The 22,428-nt window shown below is 35.4% G+C and overlaps 3 protein-coding genes and 1 pseudogene across 8 annotated transcripts; 3 read left to right on the forward strand and 1 right to left on the reverse strand.

Annotated features, from left to right (window-relative positions):
- Positions 1-2,095: 2,095 nt before the first annotated feature.
- Positions 2,096-13,295, forward strand: LOC111313685 (protein SEMI-ROLLED LEAF 2-like). Of its 3 annotated transcripts, XR_002693026.2 has the most exons (20): positions 2,096-2,431; positions 2,533-2,607; positions 2,859-2,974; positions 4,274-4,388; positions 4,523-4,651; positions 5,869-5,916; positions 6,780-6,955; positions 7,057-7,253; positions 7,352-7,644; positions 7,865-8,014; positions 8,126-8,617; positions 8,718-8,864; positions 10,313-10,391; positions 10,861-10,988; positions 11,125-11,325; positions 11,412-11,552; positions 11,640-11,768; positions 11,868-12,083; positions 12,746-13,015; positions 13,096-13,295. XR_002693026.2 is itself a non-coding variant. In XM_089752479.1 (19 exons), the coding sequence occupies exons 1-19, from the start codon at positions 2,297-2,299 to the stop codon at positions 12,905-12,907; spliced, it is 3,129 nt and encodes a 1,042-aa protein (XP_089608605.1). In that variant the 5' UTR covers positions 2,096-2,296; the 3' UTR covers positions 12,908-13,295. The 3 variants fall into 3 exon arrangements, 1 of the variants encoding a protein (XP_089608605.1); XM_089752479.1 differs by having other exon boundaries at positions 12,746-13,295; XR_016332528.1 differs by lacking the exon at positions 13,096-13,295 and having other exon boundaries at positions 2,170-2,431; positions 11,875-12,083; positions 12,746-12,885.
- Positions 13,296-13,311: 16 nt separating this feature from the next.
- LOC149512053 (peptidyl-prolyl cis-trans isomerase FKBP42-like) lies at positions 13,312-14,886 on the forward strand (annotated as a pseudogene). Its single transcript, XR_016332754.1, has 4 exons — positions 13,312-13,398; positions 13,586-13,630; positions 13,822-13,848; positions 14,319-14,886. The product of XR_016332754.1 is annotated as a peptidyl-prolyl cis-trans isomerase FKBP42-like (transcript).
- A 225-nt stretch (positions 14,887-15,111) lies between these two features.
- Positions 15,112-15,751, reverse strand: LOC111313247 (RNA/RNP complex-1-interacting phosphatase). The gene has a single exon (XM_022913910.2). It carries the CDS (start codon positions 15,616-15,618, stop codon positions 15,253-15,255), a length of 366 nt encoding a protein of 121 aa, XP_022769645.2. The 5' UTR covers positions 15,619-15,751; the 3' UTR covers positions 15,112-15,252.
- Positions 15,752-16,695: 944 nt separating this feature from the next.
- LOC111313686 (protein OBERON 4-like) lies at positions 16,696-21,979 on the forward strand. 3 transcript variants are annotated; one of them, XM_022914362.2, is made up of 4 exons: positions 16,696-16,957; positions 17,105-20,068; positions 20,907-21,471; positions 21,763-21,979. In XM_022914362.2, the coding sequence occupies exons 2-4, from the start codon at positions 17,137-17,139 to the stop codon at positions 21,842-21,844; spliced, it is 3,579 nt and encodes a 1,192-aa protein (XP_022770097.2). In that variant the 5' UTR covers positions 16,696-16,957; positions 17,105-17,136; the 3' UTR covers positions 21,845-21,979. The 3 variants fall into 3 exon arrangements, with proteins under 3 accessions (XP_022770097.2, XP_022770098.2, XP_089608604.1); XM_022914363.2 differs by lacking the exon at positions 21,763-21,979 and adding an exon at positions 21,631-21,694; XM_089752478.1 differs by lacking the exon at positions 21,763-21,979 and having other exon boundaries at positions 20,907-21,575.
- The last annotated feature ends 449 nt before the right edge of the window (positions 21,980-22,428 follow it).

The following is a 22,428-nucleotide window of genomic DNA, read 5'->3' on the forward strand; positions in this document are numbered from 1 at the left end:
CGAGACATGTGAGTGGTGAATCTAGATTCCTAGAAAAAAAAACATCAAAGACAAACGGAGGGAAAACTGTTTGGATAGTAATCCACGGGTACCCATATCAAGTAAGACTTTGAGTCCAGATATTTGACACAGTTTACTGAAGGCAAACACATCCCAAAACAACATTAGTTTCACTCTCTCACAAAGATTGAATTTCAGTTTATTGATCTCATCTTTTACGAAATCGATCCCTACAAGAATATGCGGAGCTCAGCATGTCTGGAAACACAGAAGAACGTTATTTTGCTGCTATGATTACCTGTATTCTATACCAAATCATTCATAATATTACTATACTTTCTTTATTCGTGTTGGTTATTCGTCAGCACATGTTTGGCTTATAATATGTTTGGAAGGCCTCGTCCAAATGAGTATTTTACAAAGAGCCGACAAGAAATTCCATTAATAACTAGCTGTTTTGATTTTTTGGAACAACTTGATAAATTTAATAGATCTTTTTAAGAGGATCTAATGATCATAGATCAAATCTATTCAATTGTTATAGTGCGATGGTTGGTTGTTTACGGACTAGTTATACCTATCATTTTTTTTTTTGAGTCAATATCAACAATGTAGTTCATCAAACGATAAACCTCATCTGAATTAATTATAGAGCTATGATACAATCAAATTCGAACGAACAAAATATTGAATTGAATCGTATCAATTCCTCTTAGGGGTTATTACTCATTTTTGAACTTGCTGTTTTATTTTTTAATTATTTCTTTAATTAAGAAAAAAAGAGTAGTAGGAGTTAAAACTTTTTTTTTTTATTTAGGTTCAGTTTATTTTTTGGAAAATAATTTTTAAAAAATATTTTTTTTTTATTTTCAAACATTTATTTGACAGAAAATTAATTAGTCAACAGAAAATAATTTATTGATTAATGAAAAATAAGATTATTTTTTTAAAAATTATGTTACAAATTTAAAAAGAGAAAAATATTTTACGAAAAAGAACTGTACATGAGTATAACTATTGATTAATACTTTTAAGTAAATTTTACTTATAAATATATTATATTAATAAATAAATAATATTATATTACAATATATTAATAAATAATATTATATGAATAAATAATAGACTATTAATATTATACTTATAAATAATAATATTATATATTAATAAATATGATTATAAATAAATATATACTAATATATTATATTAATAAGTAATATTATATTAATAAATAATATAATAATAAATATTATTAATTTAATTAATAAATATTATAATAATATATGAATAAATAATATTATAATATATTATTAATAAATAATATAAAGAATACTAAATTGTTTTATTTCAAGTATTTTTTATTAACATAATATTTTAATATTAAATATTATTATTAAAATATAATTGTTTTTGAATATTAATAATTTTAATAATAAACTATTTCAATATATTTTAATATTAAATAATTTTAAATATTTTAATAATTACATTAATATTATTTAAAAAATAAACGAATTTTTTAAAAACAATCAAACAACAAAAATAATTTTTATTAACTCATTTGAATAATAAAAAATTTCTTTTAATTTAAAAAATATAAATATTTTTTAAAAATTATTTTTTAAAAATCATTTTCTATAAAACAACGGCACCTTAGTTATTTCATCAATAACATGCTACCCGAAAACACCTACACAATATGTGCGTTTTTTTATATATCTTTTCTCTCGTGTGTAAATTAGAATTTTCCAAATTAGCATTTTTTTTTGGTTACGCTGAAAATTTTTAAAAAATTTTAAAGGATTTATTTAAGAAAAGTCGAATTCATTGTAAGTCCGAAAACCTATAAAAAAAAAGTCTAAATTTAAAAGATTGTAGAGCCCATGCATTTTTAATTGGGATCTTGTGGGGCCCATAGCGCCACGACCTTCAAATTTTTAGCCGTTGTGACACGGACCCATGATGCTTGAAACTTCATTGTAAACCCAAAGAAAAATAATTATTAATTATTAATAATAGTCAATTGTCCGTCCTGTGATTGCAATGTGCAACTCGCACAGCGAAGACTATAAATACACAGACGACGGCATATAATAGAGAGAGAGAGAGAGAGAGAGAGAAGATTTACATTTCCTCGGCCATCTGCTTCCTCCATCCCTCCGATCCCAGAGAATTCGTTCTCTCTAATTTATATATTGATCTCTCTCGTTATCATTTTACCTAGCTTTTAAATTATATACTTTGTATAAATAATAATATTTATAAAGAGAAAGAAAGAGGGAGAGTTTGAACGGAAATGGGGGTGATATCAAGAGGAGTGATGCCTATGTGCGGGACTTTGTGCATCTTTTGCCCTTCCTTGAGTACCAGATCCAGGCATCCCGTCAAGCGTTACAAGAAATTTCTCGCCGATATTTTTCCTCGATCTCCGGTTTCTGCCTTTTTCTCATCTTATTTTCTTCCTTTTAGAAAACTTTGTAAGGATTTGCGTGGGACTCATCATTTGTTTTGGGCATAAATGATAATTCATAGGATGAACAACCCAATGAACGAATGATCAGTAAACTATGTGAATATGCTTCCAAGAATCCTCTTCGTATTCCAAAGGTACGTTTTGTAATCTTCATCAATGCCTCTTCGTATGTTAATTTTTTATTCACACACCCCCTAACTGCTATGATCTTGATTTACTCTCGTCCTTTCTAGTTTTCATTTTCCAATAAGCCATTGTGTCATAGTTTAGGTTTTCGCTGTATTTTTTGTTCCAATTAATCTTATTTTTGGTTTGGTTTACTTTATCAATACTATTGATGTTCAAAATCTAATTTTCAACCTTCTGATTTGTGTTTAAAAATCAGATAACAAGTTCATTGGAGCAGAAATTTTACAGGGATTTGCGAAGTGAGCAATTTCACTCTGTAAAAGTTATTGTGTATGTCTACAGGAAGTTGATGGTTTCTTGTAAAGAGCAAATGTGAGTTCCTTTTCATCTTATTGAGTGCGAGTATGTAATAAGGTCATAAAGCACTACTCTATGGCCCGTTTGCAAAAAAAATTCAAGGTTAAGCGTTCATGTTTATGACTGTCATCAGGTCATTAAATCTTCATGCTATGATATTTTGAAACCAGATAATTTAGGAGCTAATCTCTCATGTAGGTTGATATGAAGACATTTTCTAGTTGGCCTAGTTATGACCCTTTTTTAAATTTTAATTTTACCAGCAATGTACAGCAATAACTCTCTAAAGATAGGATTTTGGTAAAGTTTGAAAGTCTAATGAGTCAGAGGCAATATAAGGTAAAACATTAAAAAAAGTAAAGCACGTAATGTGAACTATGAGCTAAGATTTTCCGATAACAAAGATATGCCTTCCCCTTCTTCACCTCCATTTTGCAAGATTTGACAAACCTCTCATGATCAGCTATTAAGTCCCATTTGAGAATCTGGTGTCTGAATGACATTGGACTGATACCTTGAAACAGAGTTAGCTTCACTAGTTTATGGCATACTTTACAAATTTTTTTTTTTTGCTATATATAATTAAGAGCAAACCTTGTTATAATGTTTTCAAGTAGAGAGATTATTTGTCAAGGGGAACCTTGAATTGGAGTACATTTTTATTTTTGGGTTGTGACATTTGTAGCATATTCATTTTGGACTTATTCTCTGACACATTTAGATAGTGCTTTCACATTGTAAGGCTATATCATCTAATCTCCATTGAGGTTGAAAAGGGAGTGCTAATATTTTTGGCGTGGGCATCAATAAGTTGCCATAGCTTTTAGACGGAGGTAATGATAGCACCATGCATATAATATGATGCAGTCAATAATGATATTTGTAGGCTTGCCGACTACTTTGACTAATCGAAAAGTCTCTTGGCTAGAAACAAGAAATATTAACGTAGTTGGCTGGGCATGCAAGTGTACGGTTTTGAATCTCAGTTTTTTTTGCTTCTGCATATTGATTTGTTTCTGACAAAAAATACCACCTTTCCTTTATTCCCCCTTTCTACTCCCTGCTCATTAAAGGAAAGTTGAAACCAGAATTTAATGTGAAAGCATATTTCTTGTCTTGATGGTTTTGTTTATTCTGGAATCTGGACTATAGAAATTAACAATGCTTCTTTCTTGAGATTTGAGGAGACTATTGAAGCAAATGGAGCCTTAACAATAAAATAACCTTGGCAAGTTCAAAATATATGTCTAAAGCACTTAAAAGCGTATCAATCAACTAGTTGATATATATTTATTGTTATTTACTATATCGCAGGCCATTGTTTGCCAGTAGCTTTCTCAGCATTATACAGATCCTGCTAGATCAAGCAAGAATGGACGATATGCGGGTATTGGGATGCCAAGCTCTTTTTGTTTTTGTGAATAATCAGGTAGAAAGTGTTGGTAGATTCTTGCCACTTTTAAGTTGTTTATCTCAAGAAGTACTTTACTTCAGAAAGTTCGAGTTTCTTCTAATTCCAGTGAAACCCCTCATGCTAATGTTTCACCATTTTTGACTAGCCAGAGGGATGGTACTTATATGTTCAACTTAGATGGATTGATTCCAAAACTTTGTCTTTTAGCTCAAGAAATGGGAGAGGACAAGAGGGTACAACATTTGCGTTCTGCTGGTCTTCAAACCCTCTCATCAGTGGTAATTTTCTATAACTATCGAAAATTCTTAACCTAAATCCCCATTGTTTTTCTTAGTGATTTCCTTTGTATTAATAGTATTATTATGCTAGTTTTTCTCATGACCATCTCCAAGTATTGTTTCTTTCAACTTTGCCTCCTGTAATCACTTTAAGTATGAATTTGAAATCCACCTGTGTTGTGGAATTTCTCCCTTCTTCCCCCATATGCATTAAGAATTTGACGGTACCATTATCTTTGATTATTTAGCAAGAATTAATTTTCCTTTTTCTTGTAACTTTGGCCTATACACACACACAAAAAAATAATAATAATAAGGTGAGCAATTTGTGTACTGAGATTCGAAGTAATGGCTGAAGGGCAGCTAGGATCTAGATTTTGTTGTTTTTATAGGAGTTCAGGTCATAATTAATTGGTTCTGTCAAAATGGATGAGTGGAAAGAGCATACAAGGACAATAGATTCCATAGATAGGAAAACATCTCAATCCAATTAGGAAATCAATAGTTTATCCCTTTATTTTCCATTATTTTCTCCAGTTCATCTCTCCATATTTGCATTCCCTATGCCATATATGCTTTATCCGTCTTAATTTCATGTGAATTCTTTTATGTTTTCTTCTCTTACTTAGCAAATTTTATTTCTATAGCTCATTTTAAGTCCTATCTATGGCATTTTAAAGAAATGGTGCTTTTTTTTACACTTCTTATATAATATGATTGCACGCTGGTTACTCTACCATTTTCCTTATGATTTAATAAATTTTACCTTAAAAATGGAAACAGTCTCAATTATAGTGGTATGAGGGATTTGAAATTAAAATTGGGGCAAAAAATTGTCTTCTCTACTAAGTTGCTGATATCATAAGTTTGATCATATGTGAACATGAAAATAATCAAATCTCTGGTAGCAAAAATGGTATCATCTAGAAAATGGTGACCTTCTACTTCTTCAGTTTAGGTATTTGGATGAAAACTTGAATATCATCCTTTCTGCTTCTCTAGTCAAGTTTCCATATGATTCATTATTACATTGCTCAACTGATCCCCACTCATTGTTTTATTTATTATATTTTTACTAATTTATTTATATTGACTTGTCCTAATTATTAAATTTTAGATGATTTAGTTTCCAACATAAGAAAAATGAACAACAAAAACTCAATAATTAAATAACAGAGTTAACTCCTTCCACAATCTTCTAATTATTCGTCTTATAGGTTTGGTTCATGGGAGAGTTCTCTCACGTCTCAGCTGAGTTTGATAATGTGAGTTTTCTTGGGACCCTTTTGCTTAATTTTATTTACAATTTTCTTTTTATATTATTTTTCCATGCATTTCTATCTCTTGGCACCATGATGTGGAATGGAATGCTATGGTGGTGCTGTGTCTTAAATTTTCAGTACTAAATTGAGATAAGAATTGGGAGCTAGAATTTGGAGATTATATTTCTTAGCAAAACAGGAACTGTTCACTTTGAAGGTGTTTTAAACAAGTTTGATTGCACCCTTCCTGTGAGAAACTAAGATGGGGAAGAACAAATAAATGGATCAAAAAAATCTCGGTGATCAAATGTAGGGTTCTAAGTAATTGCATCTAGATGAAAGCAATAACATGTACATGGCTTTAACTCCAAATCAGAAAATAGCATAAATTTAGAAACTTTGAGTTACTAAAATGAGCATAAAGGCATAATTGTAGTTGCTGTCTTCTCTTATGAGATTGATAGTAGGATGAAAACTTACTCCAACTAAGACTCTTATGCCAATGCACCACCTTTGACTGCTAAATGTGGATATAAAAACTCCATTTAAACTAACATTCTTACCCACTTTCATCTAGTATGTGTATACTACAGTTGTAATGTAAAATATCTGGGAATCCTATATAAATTTAATAAAAAGTAACCTTAAAACCACAAGCAAACTTAAACTTTACAGGTAATGAGAATATATCACAATCAAGTTGAAATAAAATTTACTGATTTCCTTTGATCTGTGTGTGTGTTATACTTATCAGCATTTACATAATACCTTCACTGGCTTGTATCTGTTTATCTGTCATTTGCTTCAATTTTCATGCTCCAATATACTTTGTTTAAGGTTACTTAAAATTTCCCCTAAAACACCAGGTTGTTTCAGTGGTCTTGGAAAATTACAGAGGCTTAAAAAAATCAGATGCTGTTATTCATGACAATCAAGATACACAGAATGACTGTGTTAAAGACAATTTATCTTCCCCAGATGCCATGGCAACATACTCTTGGAGGAGTATTGTGAGTGAAATTGGAGAAATTCTTGTCCCTGTGTAATTGCTCTTGTCACAAATTTTTAATTGCTGCATTCTCTGTACATATGGAATGCTTAATGGCTACATGAAGTCCCCTTTTTCCCCCATTAATATTGCAGGAAGGAAGCTGAGAATCCCCAATTTTGGTCAAGAGTTAACCTGCATAACATGGCCAAGTTAGCCAAGGAAGTTACAACTGTCCGACGTGTCTTAGAATCTTTGTTTCGGTTTTTTGATAATGAGGACCTGTGGTCTACCCAGCATGGTGTAGCTCTTTCTGTCTTGCAGGACATGCAGTTAATAATAGAGAAATGTGGTATTTAGTTTGTTTGATATTGATAGGAGTTTGCTTCCTTTGTCATCTTTTGAAGTGAATTTTGGTGTGATTTCAAGTGATTGCTTTATTATTCTCAGGGGAAAACACACACCTTTTGTTGTCCATCTTAGTAAAGCATCTCGACCACAAGAATGTTCTGAAGAAGCCCTGTATGCAGTTAGATATTGTGGATGTTGTCACTTCCCTTGCTCAACAAACAAAGGTTCAGCCATCTGTGGCTATAATTGGTGCATTAACTGATATGACAAGACACCTACGGAAAAGCATACACTGTTCACTTGATGATTCCAGTCTGGGAGCTGAGGTGATTCAATACAACCAAAAATTTCGAGCAGCTGTAGATGAGTGCCTTGTTCAGTTATCACATAAGGTGACTTTGTTCTCCACCTGTTAAGTAACCTATTTATAAATTATCATTTATATTTGAAACATGATTTAACATATCTACAGTTGATGCAAATAGGATTTAACATATTGGCAAAATAATTACAATCGGAACTCAGGAATGCAATATCTTAACGATATTGCATTTGAAACTTGATAATATTCTTTTAAAGTAAATGTATAACTAAGATACCTTGTAAAGGCAGGTTGGGGATGCAGGTCCTGTCCTTGATATGATGGCCGTTATGTTGGAGAACATGCCAAACATTACTGTTATGGCCAGAACCTTGATTTCTGCAGTTTATCGTACGGCTCAAATTATGGCATCAATTCCAAATTTGTCATACCAAAACAAGGTAAGGCAACATTTACTATCTAATTATTTTAGTTATTGTGCAGGAGATTGCGTATCTTCTATTTTAGTTCCTTATCTTTTTCTCATTCCTTACAAATATGAAATATTGTAGGCTTTTCCTGAGTCATTGTTTCATCAATTACTTCTAGCAATGGTCTGTGCAGACCATGAAACAAGGGTTGGTACTCACCGCATATTTTCTGTTGTTCTGGTTCCATCATCTGTCTGCCCTTGTCCTCCTGCTGCAACTCACTTATCAAAGAAGGCCACTAATCTGCAAAAGACACTCTCAAGAACTGTATCTGTGTTTTCTTCTTCTGCTGCACTCTTTCAGAAGTTGGGCAGGGAAGATAAAGAAAAAGTTGTAGACAATAAGGTTGGAAACATCAATGGTGTTTCTATGCAAGACAGGTTGAATTGTGCTAAAGGGCAACCACCAATTGTAAACACAAATGAAACTGTTGGTAGTGACAGTGCAAAGATCCAAAACCAGACTATTCTGAACAGGTTGAAGTCAAGTTACAGCCGAGCTTATAGTGTAAAGATGAATCCATCAGCTGCAATAGAAGATGAAAAATCAATGAGTAATTCAGTTGGAGTTCCAGTTATGTATTCACATTCTTGCCTTTCAATCATCAATGCACAAAATTACTTCTTCTCCTTTATCTGACATGACCTTTCCTTTTCTTCCCAACCGATGTCAGGCTTTACCTCTTCGATTAAGCAGTCATCAGATAACTCTTATGCTTTCATCTATTTGGGTGCAATCCATCTCTCCTTTAAATATGCCTGAAAATTTTGAAGCAATTGCTCATACCTACAGCCTGGTGTTGCTATTTGCACGAACCAAGGTATTACATCATTCTTGGCAATTTAGTGACATTATGAATTAAAATTCATGTTGGATTTGTTTTATACTTCCTTAACACGTTCTTTTGTGCTGTTAATTTGCCATGCATCCATCCTTACATATAAACTTACGTGCATGCATTTGCACATGTGTGCATTTCTTCTATTAGAGTTTTGCAATATGATGCACAGGTTTGTAAAATATTTATGGCTGTTGACTAATAGTACCTCTTATTTGGTTGGATCCAATCATTTTTAGCCTACAATTACTTGATTTGTGTGAGTTGGAACCTAAGAAAACAGTGAACAAGTTAAATATCTTGTTATGGTCATGCTAAAGCAAATATATTGGAATCACTATAGGAATATTATTGGGTGAATTGAGCAAAGATACGTGCATTGGTTCTGCATAGGATCAACAGAGAAACAAGTCCCCAATCAATTAATGATGCTTTTAGAGTTTCCTTTTGCAACTGGGACCAAGGACAATATGAAGTTCTAGATGAAGTGAAAAAATTCATACAATAGAGCATTTTAAATAGTTGTTATGTGCATACTTTCTAGTAACATTCTAAGTCAAATCATTCCCTTTTCTGGAAGTTTATTATACTAGCTACTGCTGCTTTGATACTGCTATTCTTCAATGTAGGTGTAATGCTAAATGTTATCAATAAAGATTAAGAAAGGTATTAGCCTAGCTCACTAAGTTGCTTTGCTTATCAATAAAGATTTGAGAATGCATAAATAATAATAATGGTGTGATTAATTAGAAGCCATTGAAAGGACCATAGTTGAAGTTAATGCACCTTGATGTGGTGGGTAAAAACCATAACTGTCTATACTTCACAAAGGCTGGCTCTGTTTGACTGAGAGTTATGTATTTTATAGATTTGTTAAATTGTGAATGCTCACGTAGATTCTGTTTCAGTTTTTACAGTTAAAGCTTTCAAATAATTGCAAAACAAATATGGCTTTAGAAGATATTTAATGAATCTTGCCAACTACTAGTTGATGGAAACAGATGGATACATTTGAAGGATATAAGAAGAAATTTATGTGCTTTTAGGGGAATTTGGAATGCAAATATAGCATTTATTCATCTTCTTCATGTTTGCTCCCTAGAAGTGGAGCATAGCTGTTTCAGACTTCTTTCTACTGCTCATTGAATTAATGGATACTAATTAAATATTTTAAGCATGTCCTTATCTAAAAATGAGTGCTTGAAATTTGTGAATACAAAAGTGTGATATTGATCAATCAAAGAGATATATCTCCAATTGGCTTTTTCTTATCTCTTTTCTAAGTTAATCTACCAGTGAAGTCTTTTCCTCTTAAATAGTTTTTTTACCGTTTTCTGAGATATATTATGCGTTCATCTTCGGCTATGCTTCAAAAAATAGTTCACTGTTTACATTCAGTTGGTTTTCTTACAGTGCATTATATTATGTAGAACTCCTATAATGAGGCTATGGTTCGAAGCTTTCAATTGGGCTTTTCCTTAAGAAGCATATCTCTGGGAGGTGGAGGAGGTAGGCCTTGGTTCCCAATTTGTACATATTATCTTTTGTTTCAACCAAAGTTCCCAAAAGCCTTTTTGTCATATTATGCTTATTCTAAACCACTAACATGATTGTAAAATTTTAGAGGTTCCTGCTTATTCTTCTGGCATATTGAGATATAGTGATCTTAAACACCAGTAGAATAATTGAAAGTAAATTACAAAGGTACATGTAGCTCTATTCTAATTCACTTTAAGTAATCAATGGGTGTTTCTTCCCAATGATCTTTTGACAATAGTAGCGTGATTACAATTGATTTTCTACTTTACATTTGACAATATAATCTTGCTAAGTTGTTGTAGCACTGAAATTAACCAATTAGGGTATTCGTGTAGGGTTGTTTTATTAAATTCTAATGAACCTCAGGGCTAATCATCATTTAAGATGCAATTTTGGATCCATCTCTCCATTTGATGAAATCTTTTGATTTTTTTGGTAGGGCCACTGCAGCCATCACACCGGAGGTCCCTCTTTATCCTTGCTACTTCTATGATCATCTTCTCATCAAAAGCCTACAACATCCCCCCACTTTTCTCTTGTGCTAAAGCTTCCCTTACAGAAAAAAAGGTAGGTGCAACACTATTGATTTGGATTTTATTGGTTTATTTTCTTAATCTCGTTATATGGGCAAGTCACATTATTGTATAGAAATATTTGAAACTCAAAGCTTAGCTAACTGTATACTTTTATGACTTTGCTTTAGGTTGATCCGTTTCTGCAGTTGGTCAATGATTGCAAGTTACAGATTGCTAAAACTGAAATAGAGCATCCAGGAAAAGTATACGGATCAAAAGAAGATGATGAAGATGCTTTGAAGTCACTTTCTGAAATAAAAATAGCAGAGAACCAATCTAATGAATCATTTGCAACCATGATAGTGAAGTTTCTTGGCAATTTGTCTGATGTATGACCTTTATTTGCCTTGCTGTAAAAGTTAGTTGCTTCACACTAGTATGGATGAAATACTAACATTTAAGATCATTCTGGCAGCAAGAATCATCCAAAATAAGAAACCAGTTGCTTAGTGATTTCATCCCTAATGATGGATGTCCACGTGGAACTCATCTGTTCATGGATTCACCTGCCCAAACATATGAATCTGGATCAATAGATGATCAATCTCCTGAAAAGGCAATTATCTTTTGCTTTCAATTCTTCCTTTCTCCCTAATCTCTTTCTTGAATTTCATACCAAGTGTATAATGTTGTGAATGTGCAGGTTGAGCCTCCATTATTCACAGTAGATGATGATGCTTTGCCTAGTACATTTGAAGGTGAAAAAAGTCTTGTTACACGTTTGGCACTTGAGCCTCAAAATCTCCTGAGTGTTGATGAACTTCTTGATGCAGTGAGTCATTCTGTTGACTGATGGTATACGTTAATCTACTGGTATCATGTACATAGGAAAGGACAGTTATACTCAAATCTATTTCTCATCTATTTGTAGCTTTCAGAGACAACACATCAAGTTGGAAGACCCTCGGTCTCAACCACCCCTAACATGCCTTATAGCGAAATGGCTGGCCACTGTGAGGCCCTTCTGGTGGGAAAGCAGCAGAAGATGTCTGTTCTAATGAGTGCTCAACAAAATCGAGAAAGTTTGGTGAGCATTTTTCCAAAGGAGGTGCAGCCTCATTCTCATGTTGAATCAGGTTCCTTGAAGGTACTAACTTGTATAGTGGCCACTTCAAATATTTCTTATTCAAGTAAAACGGTTATTTTTTGTTCTTTTCCTAAGTTCTATTGAAATAGTGTAAGGACATTCTAGTAATCGGAATTTAGGGGCATATCATATAAATTTCAGACAAGGCATTATCAATCATGTTCCATAACATTATTGATCATGGTTGTATAGTTTTTCCTTTCGTGTGAAGTGTCATATCGTATGGGCATGGTCATGTTGGGATGTCGGCTGTGTGTATAACCTAGGTATGTTTGGAGTTGGAGCAACATAGGTAAAAATTAATGCTTCTTAACAATAACCCCTCACTCATCATCCATAATCAATATCCACTTTCTGGCCTCTTACATCATCTGCTAACCATAATTACTAACGCCTTATCACTTTTTCTCTTTTTTCACTTTAATTCCTCAAAAGCTTTTGACTATAATTTGGAGGATGGGAATTTTTTTTCTTTTATTTCAGCCTACTCCCTAAATTTGAACATGTGTATCAATTTCTCATTACCATGTAGAATATGCTATGTACCTAACATCACATAGAGTACAAGGATAAAGCTAAAAGATTGCAGAGTATATATATCTAAATCCTTAGTGATGCATATTGCTACTTGATTTCATGTTGAGACCATTTTGGAATTGCAGAGTAAAAATCCATTTATTGATCGAGACGTTGGTGCTGTTTCTATAAATCAATATGTTGTCACTACTCCAATGCTTTGTGCAACTGAGTACAAACATCAGCCCTTCTTTCAGCTTCCTGCATCAAGTCCATATGACAATTTTCTGAAGGCTGCTGGTTGCTGACACCTAGAGAAGGAATTGAAACTTAGGGGGCTCGAGTTATCATTGCACCTTTCTGCTTTCAATCTTTGCCCTGGGACCAGCTAATTTTGTGTTTTTGATGCCAACCAGGTTGATATTTGATGCCTTCATCTTTATCTCTTTTTCTCTTATATTCCTTAAATTGTTGACTCCAGCCGGATGCATTGCAGGGTTGACTTTAAGTGTTCCTTCATGTGCATGGTACTTTTATTTCTCTTTCATTTTGTCAAGGTTCATTCACGCTTGCAGTTGTAGAGTTCCTTCCCGCTCTTCCTTCTGGCAGACCCAGGTTTTGTAAAGATTATTAGTCATCTGTAAATGTTCAATGCAGAAAAACTTTAAAATAATAATAATATAATAATTTCTTCTGTTAATGAGAAAATAGCATGTTGGGTTATTTTAAATTTTCATGTACAGGGTCTGTTTGTACTAAGGTGAAGGCAATAGCCAATAAGTCCAAGCGGCTGTTCACTGTTAGAGTTTAGGCAGTTTTTATACAATCCCCCAAATTTGATAGAAGGGTCTAATCAAGGGATTTGTTGTATTTTATACAACTAGGATAAAGGAAACTTTACATCAAAATTTATGCCCTGCAAAGTACTATCAATGGATGGAGAACTGTCAATTTTTTGTAAATTCCTTGCACGCCATATTTGAAAGCCACCTGTCAAGAGGGAAAGCAGTGAAAGTTTTTCCCCTGGAATGGTCTATAGCCCAGCTAAGCTCTCCTGCCATCTTCGAATTCTGTTGTCAAAGCCACACTTTGCCAAAGCCAATCTCCGAACGCTATTTGAATAATCACAAGAGAAGAAAAGCATTCAATATTCCAAATTTTAGATACACACACACACACAATCATATGTTGTCATACAACACTGACAAACTTCAGGCGCTAGGAAGAAGCCATTGGACTCTGCTCCATTGTAAGTGTACATTCCAGCTGAGAGCATCACTTTTCTATTTAAATGGTTTCTGAAGGTTTGCTGATCTGTAATATTGCAGCCATGTATATGTATATCTGGAAATCTTGAAAAAACAACCTTTGTAATTGTCTTCATTTGATTCTTGGTTTTGCTGGTTACCGAAGAAGAAAGGGATTTAACCTGAATGGGCGTAGTTTATTTCTTGGAAAGAATCAGTGTGAATAAGATTGCTGATATTTCGTCTTTTTTTCTTTCATACTTCCAAGAACTAAGCAGTGACTTTTAGGTCTTTTATGTCTCAATCCTGAACTTTGTTATGAAGCGGGCAGCTTGTATACTGTTTCTATTGGACACTTCGATTGAAATTCCACCCCTTGAATTGGAATTTCACCTGCATGAGATGTGATGATTCTCTCTGTGTGGACATGATAATCTTAGGTATTTTAACAAGAACCTCGTTTGGCTCTCAGGTATTATCAGAGGATGAAAATAATGTGAAAGCTATGTTCAGACGTGGAAAGACCAGAGCAGAACTCGGGCAAACAGATGCTGCACGGGATGACTATCTAAAGGCTCGCAAATATGTTCCTGACTGGAGAAAAAGCGATTGCCAGGAAGTTGCGCTTGCTTGCAGAACATGAAAAGGCTAGATACCAGGGGCAAAAAGAGGTTTATAAAGGAGTTTTTGGACCAACACCCGAATGGCTGAACCTAAACCCAAGAGAACTAATTGGCTAATCCTGTTGTTGCAATGGTTTCTGTCACTATTCTATCGCATTTTCAAAGCTGTTTAAGCTCTGATTTCCAAAAATGAATACTCAAATTAAAGCTTTGAATTATTTACTGGTTATTGGAAATGTTCTAGGTGGCTTTCTGTTTTGGCATCTTAGATGTTCTTGTAGATGACTCTACCAAGTGCTAAAGGTTTCTGTGTCTATAACATGCATTTCTGTAGTTCACAATGTATGGGTTTATGTGCATGGAATAATCTTCTGCCTAATGTTAAAAGCTCGAAATAAAATTGCCTGTATTGCTGCACTTAAGCTCGTTTTCATACAGATATAGTTTATTTTTTCTTGTCATTCTTCTCGGGAGAGCTGTCATCTCTGTAATTGGCATTTGAAATTGCCCTATTTTGCTTTATGGAATGTGGTTTCTATTTTGATCTTTAAAATTAGATTTTCATAATTAATCACACAAACGCAATTGAACCGTGGAGGCGTATTCAGTCATTGAAGTACAGTATCAACTACCAAACGAACCTAAATAAAAATAGTACTATATTATTTCCAGGACGGGACATGGCAGAATCCAAATTGCTATGAACAAACAGGAAAGTAATTAATTCTCAGCATCCTATTTCAACTTCATGATGAAACCGGATACCGAATATGCTGAAGGTGGCTACCATGATTGTTTGGGCATGGACATCCAAGCAAAGTAGGCACAAACAATCTTTTGAGACATATAAACATAAACAGCAAATGACAAACTCATTAACATCAAATCCTTCCAGTCACCCTTCTGTTGCGGACTCATATTTTCCTTCAATCCTCTGCCAAACTTGTGCACACTAGCAAAAGCTTGTGAAAACAATTGCCTCTTCTCCTGCTCTTCTTTCTTTGTTTTTGATGCTGATCTCTCCATTGGTTCATTGTTTTGGCAAGATAAAACGACGAGAATTCTGGGACAGTTCCTGCTCCTACTTTTCAGCTCTTCAACTGAACTATTTTTGCAGTAAAAAGAATGGTTTACAGAGAGAGTTGCCATTGATATGAAAAGAAAATTTTGAATGATGTAAAGCCTTAAGTATACAAGATGGTTTTCATAATGGAGGCCTTTGAGAAGCAGAAAAAGCAGCTCTGTTTGACCCAAATTTTGGGAAAAGATAAGCAGTCGGTGTCAATATAATGCAAGAAAATATCTTTCATGGGAAAGTAATGTTTACCTTAGAAATTGGAGTTGGGAAGGAAGGGATAAGACTGGCCGAGCGGGACAACCGACAGAGGGCCGGAATTCATCATTCATTTCATGCCCTGCTTACTTGCCTAGGCTGGCTTTGGGCTACCGGCCTTTTCTAAGTGTCATGGCCCATCCCATGAGAACTTTTTCAGCTGCGACAATGGTGAGTTGCTAACCGCTTTTTTCTCTTGCTACTAATATTTTATTACATCAAAAAAAAAGAAAAAAAGAAATCGAGTATCATTTATTAATTTATTCCAAATGTGTATCAGAAATAAAAAATTATATAATCTTTTGCCCCTGCGTCTTACTCACCTGTACCATCACAGCTTACACGTGCGGTTCTCTGATTTTTAATATCAGCTAATTTATTTCGAAAATGAAACATTTTTCTTCATTAGGCGGGAGACATAGAGAGAGTCAACAAGGTAATCCTATAATGACGTCTGTAACAGTCAAACCAATTTTCTCTTTCCTACGTGGCTAGAGCACCTGTTTGATTCATTGAAAATTTAAAAAGTTAAATCAAAAGAAGAAACAACTCGCTATGATTATCAGACGTGTTTCCGGCTAAGCCAAATCCGTGACACGCGTCTGCTAAAACCTAGCGAGTACCCATTTTTGTGTACATCCACAAGTGTAGCTATTTGGAAGACAAAAACTGCAGCCTATGCTGCATTAATGCCAATACTTCTTTGACGTTACCCCCGTAGAAAGTAGTGGTAAGTGACGGAGGGATCTGAGTGATTGGTGAATGGAACAGAACCCTCTTGCACACAACCCAAAGCACCGCTCGCACTTTGAGTAACCCAACGAACGCGTAGTTAACCTGCGTTTTGACTGAGAATAATTAAACACTCTCTCAAATGCCATTTCCACACCCCTGTCTATCCCAGCCAATACCATTTCCACATCCTTCTTCCTTTTACTATTTTTAGGCAAAATATGCCTTTACATATGCATTACCATATTTGGCCACAATTACAAACATTTTAGAAGCTTCCCTCTCCCCAAAAACTCAAAAATTAGGTTTTTAATTAAAACCTTGGTTTACTTGTTATTACTACTATTCTTCCCTAAATTTGGCCAAATTTTGAGGCATTTGGATTTGGTAAATCTCCGACATGAATTTTTGGCAAATCTCCAGGTATTCAGATTCAAACCCTCTTAACTTCCGTTTCTCTTTTATTTTTATTTTTATTTTTATTTTTTCTCTTCAATTGGCCATAAAATTAGGGTTTCTATCCTCTGTATTGTATCGCTGTTATCATTTCTTTTCTTTTCTTTTTTTCAGGAAAAAGTTGTTCCTTTAATATACAAAAAAATATGAAAAGGTTGAGATCGAGCGACGATCTCGATTCCTATGGGAAAAATGCGAGCAAAGAATCGAATCAGCATCAAAATCGATCATCGTCTCATCGAAGCAGCAGTATCAGCGGCTTTTACTACAAGCCATCTTCAACCTCCGATAGCAACGCCCGCACTAAAAGCAATTTGATCTCGTCTTCTTTGTCTCGGTATGATCGAGATCGATCCATCGCTGATGAGGATAGCGGCAGGGAGAGGGAAAGGGAGAGACTGGTCCGGAAGCGGTCAGAGCATGATTTCGAGAGCTTTGATAGGCGCAAATTAGGGTTTGATCGGCACAGAGAGAGTGGTAGTAGAAGTAGTAGCCTCCATAGGTCGGAGAGCTTCTGTGGACCTCGCAGAGAGTTTCCAAAGGGGCTCCGATCAGAAAGGGGTCGAACTCGGCGCGAAAGGGGGAGCGGGAGCTCGTGGCGAAGGTTTGGAATTGATGAGGATAGATGTAGCAGTAAGGTGCAACTGATGGAGGTTACGGATGTGAAGTCACCAACGTGGTCGAGGGACTCTTTGGGGGCAGGGAGGGTGGTTGGGGAATCAAGGGAGAGAGATGATGTGAGGAGAAGCTACAAGTCAAAATCTAAGTCAATGTCGCCAACACGGTCAAGAGATTCAGGCAGTGAGCAGTCTAAGAGTGTTGGTGGTGGTGGGGAGGGGAAGAAGAGTGAGGAAACACCGGTGGAGAGTGACAGTAGTAGTGAGATGGAGGAAGGTGAGTTTGATCCTGAACCTCAGGCTGAGCCTGAGCCTCAGCCTGAACCTGAAGCTGGAATTCAAAATGATGGGAACGAGTATAGTCATAGAGAAATGGAGAATGATGGAGGTGAAATTAATTCAAATGTCGAGGAGGTTTATAAGGAGATGGGGAATGAAAGAAAAGGTGAGGGGAAGGAAGATGATGAGTTGCAAGATTGTGGAAAGAGTGTAAATGGTGGAACTAGTGGTAGTGGGGATAAGATGGATGATGTGAATGGTGATGAAGTCGGAAAGGAGGAAGAAGGTGTAAAGGTTGGTGGTGAATGTGAGGAAGATGGTAGTAAAGATGCGGTTTTGCTGAAGTCATCCCATTTGGAAGAGAATTGTAAGGAGGACAAAGGGATTGATCTTGAGATGCAGGTTGAGGAATGTGAGGCGGCAGAGTTTAATAAGGAAGTTGCAGAGCAAAATGGTGAGCATAAAATAAATATGGATGTGGCAGAGATAGGTTTGAGTCAGAATTTCAAGGATAAAGGGAAAGGTATTGCTATTGAATTGACAAATGTTGCCGATTCTGCAGAAAATGGGGTATGGATTGAAAGGGAATCGAAAGATGCAGATCTTGATATGGAAGGGCCTAGTAGTAGGGGTTTTGAGTTGTTCTCTTGCTCTCCTGTTAGGAGAGTGGAAAAGGCAGAGCAATCAGGTTTTGATAAGCATAAAGATGAGAAAATGGCATTGGAATCACTTGATCTTTCTCTTAGTTTACCAAATGTGTTGTTGCCTATTGGTGCTCAAGATACAGACGCAGTTCCTGGCTCACCTAGCCACGGGAGGAGTGTGCTGTCCTTAACAAACACGTTTCATACGAACTCTGATGGGTTAACTGCTTCCGTGTCCTTTTCAGGTTCCCAGTCATTTTACCATAATCCAAGTTGTTCTTTGACTCAGAATTCCATGGACAACTATGAACAATCTGTTCACAGCCGCCCCATATTTCATGGGGTTGACCAATTTTCTCAAGAAGCATGGCAGTCTCAGAATGAGTCTAGGCATAAGGACGTTCCCATGTTTCAGAGAATTTTGATGAATGGCAATGGCTCTTCTGGTCAGTCTTCAGCATTACAGGGCATTGCAAATAGTCAGGCTGTGCAAACAAAAAATATTCGTACTTTAGAAGGAAGCTCAAAGATGCCTATTGGAATTGAGAGGCAGTTAAGTTTTCATAAACAGAATGATGTCAGGTCCCCTTCACGGAGCGTTGGGTCTCATGAAATCAGTTCAAATTACAGCTTTGAGAAGAAACGAGCCACCAGAGATAAGCATGGTGGTAGCTTATATAGGAGCAATAGCCAGAAAGAGCAAAAACAATTTCTGATAGGTGCAGCTGATTTTGTTGAGACAATAATAAACAGGATGGTTTCTGAGCCTATCCATGTTATGGCTAGGAAGTTTCATGAAATGACAGGACAATCAATTGCATGTCTAAAAGAGAGCATTCGCAAGATTATGTTAAATGCAGAAAAGTATGGACAGCTGCGTGCATCTCAGGAGGCCCTTCAGAACCGATCTGATTTAACCCTGGAAACACTGCTAAAATCACATCGGCCTCAATTGGAGATCTTGGTTGCCCTGAAAACTGGTCTGCCTGAGTATCTTCAGGTAGACAACAGTGTTTCATCTTCTGATTTGGCCGAGATCTTTCTGAACTTAAGATGCAGAAATCTTATGTGTCGGAGTTCTATTCCTGTGGATGAATGTGATTGCAAGGTTTGCTCAAAGAAGAATGGTTTTTGCAGCGGTTGTATGTGTCTTGTATGTTCAAAATTTGACATGGCATCCAATACTTGTAGTTGGGTTGGATGTGATGTGTGTCTTCATTGGTGTCATGCTGATTGTGGATTAAGGGAATCTTATATTAGGAATGGACATGGTGCAGCTGAGATGCAGTTTCATTGTGTTGCCTGTGATCATCCTTCTGAGATGTTTGGCTTTGTAAAGGAGGTCTTTCAGAATTTTGCGAAGGAATGGACCCTTCAAACTTTTTCCAAAGAACTTGAATATGTCAAGAGGATATTTTCTGGAAGCAAAGATGTGAGAGGGAAACTGCTGCATGAAATTGCTAACCAAATGCTTGTTAGATTAGCAAAAAAGTCTGACCTTTCTGAGGTTTATAGTCAGATAATGAGCTTCCTGACTGGTAAAGTTTTTGTTTTCTATTTTTTTCCAATGAGGAATCATGCTATTTTTCTTGGATAATTAATCAAGTTAAAATGTTTATGCATTAATTTTCAAATTAGTTCAGTGTTTACTCTTTCCCCCTAACAAGCCTATTCTTAATGAAGTTTTTCTCTCGAGAATGTTTATAAACATTTCCTGGATCATATGAGATTGATTTGAAGTTTTCATTGCATATATGGCTTTGCTATATGTTTTTCCAGATGTTGGTTGATGGAAAGCTAACTGTCATACTTGTGAGAACTTGTTTCTGCAAAGTTGTGGTTTGTTTTATGTAGGATATGCACAGTTGAGAAACTCTTTACTGAATGACTCCATTCTGCACTTCCCCAGCACTGGTGCTGGTGGAGACAAACGAAATCTTCATTTGATGTGTTAATTTTTTGTTCTTTTGCAATGGCCCAATAAAATCCTGGTGACCCTAATTAATTGATTAGATATTAACATTATTTTGAATTTTATTCAGAGTATGCTGCGTTATGATCATTTTTTTTTAAAATAGCATATTAATTTCAAGTTTTCAACCACTTCATTTAGTGCAAGAAAATTACTATGAATAGCACCTTAGGGCAATTGTTAGCAGAATTTATCTATAAAACAGATATAAGTCGTTTCATTATAGTTGTAAATTATTCTATGAATAGCACCTTAGGGCAATTTTTAGCAAAATCCATCTATAAAACAGATATAAATTGTTTCATTATAGTCCTAAATTATTCTGATTAGTGCACTGGAATTCAACTATTATGATATTAAATGCCTTTTGAACAAACAACTCAAATCCTCTATTCTGATCGCAGATAGTGATTCTACCAAGCCTGGCAATACAACTGTTTTGTCTGGACAAGAACAAGGCAAAGGAATCAATGGGATAGATGAGCCAAATCAGAACACCACGTGGCTCAAATCTGTTTATTCTGATAAAGCTCCTAAATTGGAAAGTTCATCTAGCGTGCTTCCTAGTTTCATTGTTGACCGAACCAACCAGTATGACAAACGCCTTTTGGAGTCGGAGTTGCAGAGGAGTGCTCAAAAGCAATCATTTTTGCCTGAACTGGAGAGCTTCATAAGAATCAAACAGGAGGAGACCAAAATGTACCAAACACGTGCTGATGATGCAAGAAGAGAAGCTGAAGACCTCAAACGAATTGCAATTGCAAAGAATGAAAAGATTGAAGAAGAGTATGTGAGTAGAATGACAAAATTACGCTTGGTTGAGGCTGAAGAAATGCGTAAACAAAAGTTTGAAGAATTCCAAGCTCTAGACACAGCTTACAAGGAATACCATGGTATGAAGACAAGAATGGAAGCAGATATTAAAGATCTTTTGTTGAAAATGGAAACCACAAGGCGAAACCTTGCCATGTAATTTGCTAATTGACTGGTTCTTCGATTTCACTTAGAACTGTTTTTGTTCTATAATGTGCATACATTATGATTCAAGGTCTCCCTAGGTTTTTTAAATTTTAGTTAACTTGCAATCTAGATTCTGTTCTTCTCCAATTCTAACCAGAATATGTACAGGGACGCAAAACGCCGTTATGTCTTAACTATCCTAAGAGCCAATGGCGTCTGAGACAGTTTATAATTCAAGTTTTTTACTGCCAGAAGATGCAATGGCTGAATAGCATTTAAGCCTGCTTGTTTTGCTTACAGGCCAAGCAGAGCAAAGCCACAGGATTTTATGAGTACTACAAATGCCTCCCGAAACATTCCCGGTTCCCCTCAAATGGCATGATCAACTGTTTTCTTTGATCCTTAGCTTGGCGTCTTGTGCAGTATCTTGATAATGTAGTTAGTTATACTAGAATTTTATACAACAGTTGGCTGATAAAGATAGACCGCCTGATTGATGACTATTGGCGATTAGAACAATTGTATGTAGATAACGAAGAGCATCTAATGCCAAATTGCTGGAGCCTAAAGGTCCTAGATGGCATACCAATTTGGTCTAAGTAGATTTACATGTCGTTACCAAGGAGAATATATGACCAATTTACTCTATCAACAACGGACCAAGGCACCAACTTAAGGTGTCAATAGCCTCAGATGTATTAATTTTTCCATTTCCAATGCAAGGGGAGGAAAAAAGCTTCAAATGAGTTTGTTTGCCTAATGTGAAGTTAAAGCCTGGAAGAGGCTTTGAGATGAGTAGATTATAATGAATTATTGGTGGTTATAAAATGAATTAAGCTTGATGTTGATGGGGCGTAGTAGGTTAAGTCACAGAAAATGAGCTAAATTTTAGATAGGTGGATGGAAGGATTCTGTTTTATTATAAAGGAAACAGAAAGTGAAAAAAAGTCAACAGCACTCCGGCTT

The sequence above is a fragment of the Durio zibethinus genome, chromosome 23 (assembly GCF_047325235.1).
Source record: "Durio zibethinus cultivar Kanyao isolate XHJ-2024 chromosome 23, ASM4732523v1, whole genome shotgun sequence".
Taxonomy (NCBI): domain Eukaryota; kingdom Viridiplantae; phylum Streptophyta; class Magnoliopsida; order Malvales; family Malvaceae; genus Durio; species Durio zibethinus.